Raw genomic sequence first — 8,303 nt, forward strand, 5'->3', positions numbered from 1 at the left:
TCACATCGCTAGAGAGTCGAAGTGAAGTGAAGTTTAAATATTCCTATCTCCTTCTCCTTTTAAGACGCCTTTTAAAAACAAAACCGTGACGAAACTCAAACATTTCAAAACGGTGACTGCCGGACAAACTTGGATCGGAATCAGAACAGAATATTTTGAAATGATGATGACGACGACGTTTATGAGAAACATGTTCAATACCTTAATTTTAATATACAGGAATTGTTACCAAAGGAACTTATAGTTTTTACCATGTCTGGAACTGCCTAGCTGTATTGTTCTTCCTCAGGATGAGATAAACATCAACTTGACACACCAAATTCTTTAAGGATGTCGTTTTCAACCAATTGTTGGTCCACACATATATATGTATATATATATATATATATATATTACACTGAATTGCTTAAACTTTTACAAGTTTGTCATTTAGAGAGTTTTTCCACAGGCCTCTGGGTAGGTCTAGTCAGAAATATCAAATTTCAGTGACCACTAACATTATTTTAGTTCCAGTTTATGGATATTGAAGGTGAAAGGACGGTTCAAACGTTTTATATGGTGAAGATTCCGTCTTCTACCTTCACGAACATGATGATGTGTGTATATAATATATGTTTTTTAGGGTTTAATCATTCATATGATTTGGTAATTACGTTGGATGAGCGAACATATATAGCATGGGAAATGCGAGTAGGGTTTGTTTGGTGAGTTGTTGTATATTAATTTCTGCAAAAAGAAAAGGATGTGACTTGAGTGATAACATAAAAGTTGTGATATAAAATTAGTGTGTGAAAGATAGTGTTGGAATTCCGTAATCAGACACACACCACATCAAGTGCGTATATCCTGTCACGTGTCGCCACACTATAATAGGTTTTGCTTCACAAAGTGTACACAAATGTGTATCAGCCACTCACAACATCATTGTTTTTGGTCTGCTAATCAAGATATGTGTTTATATTTAATTGCTCTGCTTCTTAATTATCCTTTATGTATCTATTCACAAATCAAGATGGTGTGTGTTACGTATGAATTTGGATTTTTTACTGGTTGTTATGTAATGTTCTTTTGTTATACTTTTAAAATACACGTGCATTGATTTTTGAAGTTTTAAAATATATTAAAAATATTTTTAAAATACTAAAATAGAATATTTTTAATGTTGAGCAAAGGATAATAAAAAAAAAATTCATCAGAGAAATTGGACTCGGTGTGTGTATACCTTTCATTTGTAACATTATTATTGTTGTTGTACGTATGTATTGTGTCTAACAGATTTGTTAGTGTAATGGCCAGTATTAATTCGGCTGGGTTGGGTGAATCTTTTAAGCCCATTTTTGTATATAACCAAAATTTTGTACTGGGCTTTCGGTGACTCTTTGCTCAGACCATTACTTCATGCACTCCTATGTTTTCTTTACGCGTCACCATAGTCCTTGAAATACCAGTTGTGCTCCTTATTCAAAGAGGGGTGGCGGAGCCACAATTGGTGAGAAAGAATGCACCAGGTGCAGAAGATGGGTTTTAATGGAGGAAATGAGGGAGAATACATTTAAGAATAGATTCATTTATCTTTGCATAATGCACTTCAAAAAATAGGACATTTGAATAGCATAATTCATATGTTTTTTAAAGATTAAATATGTTTTTAGCCTTTAAACTTTAATACATAACTAGAATTCGTTTATGGATTATACTTTGATCTATTTTGATTCTCGGTTCAAATGTCAATATAAATTCTGTTTGACACGTCAAAAACAAATCAGCATAATTAAATTAAGATAATTATATTCATTCATTTCTAATGTTTTTAAGAACAAAAGTGTATCAAAGTTTGAGACAAAGACGAATTATAATATCGCAGCAAAGTTTGCACCATTATAAAAAAAATATAGAGATTAAATTGAGACTCTGCCACGTGACGGTGTCACGTTACTGATATTGCCATTTATAAAGAACTAATAAAAATGACAAAATTGCATCAATTTTTTATAAATCATAACCAAATTGATAAAAAAAAATTGAAAAACCAACTTGAGATTTTGAAAAAAAACAAAAACCAAAAAAACAATTAAATCTAAATATGTAAATAAATAAGTTAAGTTTTGTGTAAAACACGCTATTTATAGAAAGAAAAAATTGATGAATTGTGGATAACAGAATCATCTTCCTAAATATTTTTAATATTAATCATTTTATACTAGAGGTTTTTACAATGTAAAATAGATTTTGAACAGTTTGAAATGCATAAAGATATTTTTAGATTTTTGGTTAAACTTCTCTGTGACCTGCATAATCAGTATATCAACACATCAATTAACTGTGACGAAGTTGAAGCAGCCAAATTGTAGAATTTTAAAGAAAAATGTATATTTTTTGAAAAATAGTTCGTTAGCCTAACCCAACCACTTCCAATGTGCCACTTATATACTTGGGTAATGAAAGTTCAGCAAAATTTTCTATTCACCTCCACATTTTTCTTCTGCTCCTTTATCGATATAAAATTTCTTTTTTCTTTAATTATACAATCTAAAAGCTAAAATTATTTTTAAATTTTATTTTTCAGACTCCGAATCTTATTTATAATGTAACATTTTACACTTATGTTTTATGTGATATAAAACATGTTCAAATGATAGTGTTTTACAAAATAATGATATTAAACTTATTCCTTCATTAAAATCATACGTGTACAAATTGGCTGACTAGTTTACATTAACATGAATATAGCCAAGTATATATAAATAATTCATTTTAATTGTTCTATATACAAATTTAATATGTTAGTTCGCATGGTCTCAATTAATAACTAAAATAAATTTTTAAACATATGTAAATTAAGTTTTTTTAATTGCCACATAATATAATTTATTTAATTTTTTTCACAGTATAGATTCATTGCTATAAAAAATAATCATAATGAATAACGTTTGATTTTGTTTCTGAAATAGTAGATACCAACAACATAAACGATGAGCGTTGATTTACTAAGCCAATAATTTTAGGCATAAGTTGAAAGATTTACCAAGAAAAATAAGAATTGTGCAAATTTATTATTTTAAGATTTCATATTTAAGTTGCTTTATTAGTGCTAAATTTTCTGAATCATTCAGAAGTATGGGGTCGTAACAAACAATTACAATCTGTTACAAATAATATATTAAAAACTCATTTCTTGAATTCAGTCAGACCAAATCAATATTGAAACCAAAGTACACTCAAATCAAAATCAAAAATCAAAGCAAGGACACTCAGTAAGTAGATGTGTAAAATGAACAACTGAAGAGACATGTATGGTACATCTGTAAATCATCAAACAATAGGTCCAACCACCAAAATAATGAAGTATACTTCAAGTAAGATCATCCTCCTCAAGTTCTTTCGCTTTCAGCTTTTCCTTCACCCTCAAAAGAAGTGTGGTCTTCCATGAATCCTACACAAGTTCATGGCCAATGTTCATGAGCAACGGACATGGAATGAAAAAGAAACAAAATACAGCTTTTCCTTGGTTTTCTATTGACATATAGAAGAATCGACAGGGAATTTGTGGAATTTGATGAAATGAAAAGAGTGTAAGCTCAAACCAACTACTTCAGAAACACTATATTGCAACTCATCGCTTTGACTCTTTAGTTGAACATTTTATTATGGCCAAAAACAACAAATACTTTTACCGCATAGTCATGTTGACATGGAAAAATCCTACCAAATTTGGTTACATATTTACATATTATTTTAGCAATGGAAACAAGACTGCCTAAATTCAAATACATAATTTGCAGTAATTGAAGAGTAGAAGAAAACGAAAATTACACTATAGGTAATCAAATAGAGGTTAACTTTCAGGGAGAAATTTAAATGAGGTGTAAGCTAAATGAAAATATTTCCATATAAATTACAGTGGAAATATTTTTTGTTAAACACTAAGTATTCCTATTTTACAACTTTTGGAGCTTACCAGTGGGGTCATGCTATCAAAATCCTTCACAGCATCAGTAAACTTCCCCACATCTTCTTCATCAATAGCAGCAGCAATATCCTAGCCACCAGGATTGGAAAAAAAAATGTCAGCATTACATCTGGGAAATGTATGGCTGAATCAGTAAAAAAGTATTCATAATAATATATATACATATGCATATAATAAGTACCAAAACATAATAAAACATATTTATGCAGAAGGCAGTTCGAAGAAGTCCACATATTCTTTATATAATCTACTTGGCCATTAAAATTTAATAATGATACTCCTAAACTAGTCACCTACCGCCAACAATCTACACTCTCGTGTTGACGAAAATGTTGGATCCAATTCCTGCAAAATAAATACATATCCAAAAAATTGAGCAACTAGTAATAGGTCCCGTCTCCAGATTCAAATTATTGAAAAACTTAGACCTGATATCGTTCCAATGCATTGGTTATAGCAACAATGTCCCCTTTACAGAGTTGACAGATGCCAGCATTCAGCAGGTGTCCTTTAACACCGTACTTCAATAAATTGTTGCTGAGGGATTGACGAGCTATATCTTCGTAAATCTCAATTGACTTTTGATATCTGAAGATTATCAAATGGAAACAGTTAATATTCAATTTAACATAGCAAGAAGGTCCGGATAAAGTTCCTTCTATTTAAAAAATAAAGTTACCGTTGTAATTAGAGCAAATCATACACAATAACATGTGACCTATACCAGATACAGCAATGGACTGACTTTTGTTCATTCCATGTACCTAAGTCAACATATTATGAATTGTGGAAAGAAACATGCAAGAATTCCATTAAGATAATAGGCCATTCCAATAAATTCTCAGTGACCTAAGCTAACCTGAGAGTAGGTTGGACAAAAAAGGAACTTAAAAAAAATACCCGAAACATTGTTTCAAGAAAAAAATACTATAAGTTCTAACCAATTAAAGAATGAATCTAAGTTGAAGAAATATAAATCATCAATATAATAATATTGATACAATATGCAGAATATACAAAATCTTACTGTTCTAACTGAGCAGCAAATTGAGCAACTTTTTGTTTGCATTGGTTCGCAGTAGTTGTCACCTCTTCATTTTGATAAAAATCAGCCGATTTTTCATAGTAAACAAGAGCTTTCTCAATATTCTGTTCAGACTCATACAATTCAGCAATTTCCTGTATTTAATTTGTAAACAAGTGAAACCAAGTTAAAACAAGATAACAATAACTCCAGTAAACTCATACTTCAATGCACTTGATTTAAAATCGATTTGCATAAGCTGGGATATGAATAATTTATAAACGATACCAAGGAGAAGGGATACCAATACATTATATACAACAGATAGCCAAATATGCGTTTTCTAAATATTATGAAGCAAAAATGTGTATGTGTGCATGCGTTTGTGCTTGTGCACACGCTTGTGTATATGTATACCTTTAAATATCTAGCAGCCATAGAGAGTCTTCCAATGTCACAGTAAAGGTTTACAGCACGGTTTAAGCAAGATATAGCCTCTGTGTTCAAAGAGAGAAAATCGAACTTTAGTTGTCTTCTAACTAATTCAAGTGAGGAAAAACTAAGATAGGCTAAACAAGTTTTTATTTGCTTCTGTTTAGGATTGTAATTGTAAGTTCCAATCCAATATGCCAGTTAATTTTAATATGCCTTACACAAAAGATAAAAGTATGAACCCCCTACTTAGAGCTTATAAATACAAAGTCGGTGTTTTATTTATACATATGGAAAGATTGAACAATGAGATAACAAATATGTTTCACATATCATTTGTCCAAGCATAAATGCCGCAACTGATTTATATGATTTGTATTGATGTCAATACAGAGAAATATAGAATCTAAAAGGAATTGGCCTTGCTGTGGGGGAGCGTGATATTCGTTTAAATCAGAAATCACAAACTAGAGAGAATCTTAGTGCATGCATACCATTTATATTAGTTTTCTTGTAGCAATGTGCAGCGTCAACATGGGCCTGTGCAGCTTCATGCTTGCTTTCAGACTAGAAACAAAAAGACAAGACAACAATGTCATTGCAGGCTCCATAGAGAACTAAAGGATGCAAAAGAGATTCAACACTATAAACCCCACCCCAGAACCCCAACCATGAATGATACCTTCAAATGGCAATTTGCTAACTTTAGGTATGTCCCCCCAGCTCTGTCCCCTGAGAAATACCACAAAATAGATCAAATCAAGAACAACAAACAAAAGAGCTATTCACTATTCCATCCTCAATTATAAAGTTATTCAACAAAATAAAGCGAATAAAAAGTCATCAATGTAAAAGTGAAAACAGTCACAACATAACAGAAAGAGTATGGTTAATCAGTTGATCACAGTATCAACAAACTTCTTCTACAACTCGAATTTTTCTATTCGAGTAATTGATCAAATGGAAAAACAGGTAAAAACTATCCATCCAGTAAAATCAGATAAAAACTAATTGATTAACGAGAGTTCAGCATTCGGAATCGGACATCGAACACCTAAAATCAACATTCGCCGATTGTACTAATACTAACAACAATAATAAAATTAGCGTCTATGTCTAACTTAATCATCGTATAACTCTAAAACAGAATGAAATTAGAAAAAAAAAATAGAGAGAAAGAGAAAAAACATGATTTGGCAAGCTTGAAGGAATTGGCGGCTTTCTCGAAGAGATCTGCAGCATCCTCGTATTTGGAGCCAAACAAGGCCCAGCCACTGAGCTTCTTCTCAGCTTTCTTCTCGAATTCTTCGGCCTTCGACACCTGATCCGCCATTTTTCCTCCGATCAAAACTGCAATGGGTTAATTAAGAGAGTTAAGAGAGTTGCAGAGAATCATAAGCTAAAGAAGAAGATATAAAAGATATTTATTATATTAGACTGTGTTGACCACCAAGTCCAAAACCAAAACCGCAAAACTAAGAAACAAGAAAAGCAGCGTAAGGATGGGTTAAGGAGAATTATCAATTTTCCCTTTTCGAGAAAAAAAAAACGTTTCCTCAATAGCTTTTGGAGCAGTTTGGGCTTTTTTCTTCTATGGTACACATCATTTCCGAAATCCTATTTTCGGATTAGGGTTTCTCTTTTTCAGTTCTTAGATAGCATGAAAGCATAAATTTGTTGTAAAAAGGAGTATATATCACTCCCTTTCGAAGATCTATATTCAGTTTACATTTGTGGTGTGTGAAGTGAAAGTGAGAGAATAGCGTGTACCTGAGTTCTGGAGATAAATTCGTGAGTGAGTTTTTCGGTGCAGGTTGCGTGCAAGAACGATGCTGTGGAAAAGTGGCAGAGCAGTGCCGCGTGATCGAATGCAGGGAGAAGGGGAAATGGAGATAAGAGCATTGAAAAGCGGTGCTGCGAAAAGACCAGGTGAGGGAGAAGGGAGAAAAATATTAGTTGTAAATTTCAAAACTCATAAGCGTAATTATGACATTTCAACACGTTTGAAGGGGGTGCAGATTGAAATGTTTGGGGTTCCGGAAGCAATTTGTAGTTTATCAATATCTGTTTGGGCTTTTTTGTCTATCAATTTGAGGAGAATTGTTTCTCACACCATTATATTTTCCTTCTGCATCCCATATATACAGAAAATCCCCACTTTACACTTCTAGTTTACAGATTTTTTTAAATTTTACAATTTGAAAAAATGTGACATTGTGCAATTCTGATTGAACATTTTAAAAGTGAATGTATATATAAAAATACTTTCAAAATGCGTAATATAACAATTTTTAACTTCTAAATTATAGTTAAAAGTAATTTTTTTTCATAAAGGAAAACTTTCAAAGTTATACCATCTCAAAATATATTTTCATAAAGTAAAGCCCCCCATGTTAAATTATCCTCTTTTTTACTCCTTCTTTCTTAAAGCACCCCATTATTTATATTGGATTAGTCTATTATTAGTCACAAAACTCTGTCTTTCGCACCTAAAACTTAAAATAGAAAATTATAATAAAATATAACTTGTTATGTGCTTAATGATTAACCAACCAACCTACCTTTTTATACGTTGAGTGGTAGGACTTATTTGGGTAAGAATGTGATAGATATGGTAATAATGGGGAGTGGAAACAATTGTTTAATAATGATATATATATATATATATATATATATATATATATATATATATATATATATATATTTATTTATTTATTTATTTATTGTGTGATGTCCTGCATTCCCAATCCCATTTATTTTATGCAAAAACAATATCTTTGCAACTACAAATATTCTCATTGTTGTCATTAGAACTAGATATGTAATCGAGTCCGTTTATTTAAATTTTTACTCGTATAAAATGGAAAAGAAAAAATA

The 8,303-nt window shown here is 31.3% G+C and overlaps 1 protein-coding gene across 1 annotated transcript; it reads right to left on the reverse strand.

The window, feature by feature from the left end:
* Window positions 1–3,133: 3,133 nt before the first annotated feature.
* Window positions 3,134–7,396, reverse strand: LOC114186022 (alpha-soluble NSF attachment protein 2-like). Its single transcript, XM_028074015.1, has 10 exons — window positions 7,197–7,396; window positions 6,615–6,776; window positions 6,109–6,158; window positions 5,921–5,993; window positions 5,412–5,491; window positions 4,998–5,149; window positions 4,399–4,558; window positions 4,268–4,315; window positions 3,959–4,039; window positions 3,134–3,433 (listed from the first exon to the last, which is right to left on the reverse strand). Exons 2-10 carry the CDS (start codon window positions 6,757–6,759, stop codon window positions 3,353–3,355), a joined length of 870 nt encoding a protein of 289 aa, XP_027929816.1. The 5' UTR covers window positions 6,760–6,776; window positions 7,197–7,396; the 3' UTR covers window positions 3,134–3,352.
* Between the last annotated feature and the right edge of the window lie 907 nt (window positions 7,397–8,303).

Source organism: Vigna unguiculata, chromosome 5 (assembly GCF_004118075.2).
Source record: "Vigna unguiculata cultivar IT97K-499-35 chromosome 5, ASM411807v1, whole genome shotgun sequence".
Classification (NCBI taxonomy): Eukaryota; Viridiplantae; Streptophyta; class Magnoliopsida; order Fabales; family Fabaceae; genus Vigna; species Vigna unguiculata.

Excerpts from the sequence above, each read along its gene's own strand:
- LOC114186022 (XM_028074015.1), bottom strand. The coding sequence starts at position 6,759 with ATGGCGGATCAGGTGTCGAAGGCCGAAGAATTCGAGAAGAAAGCTGAG. Across the intron at positions 5,150-5,411 it reads TGGCTGCTAGATATTTAAAG|GAAATTGCTGAATTGTATGA; the intron begins GTATACATATAC and ends AATTAAATACAG. Across the intron at positions 3,434-3,958 it reads TTGATAGCATGACCCCACTG|GATTCATGGAAGACCACACT; the intron begins GTAAGCTCCAAA and ends GAACTTGTGTAG.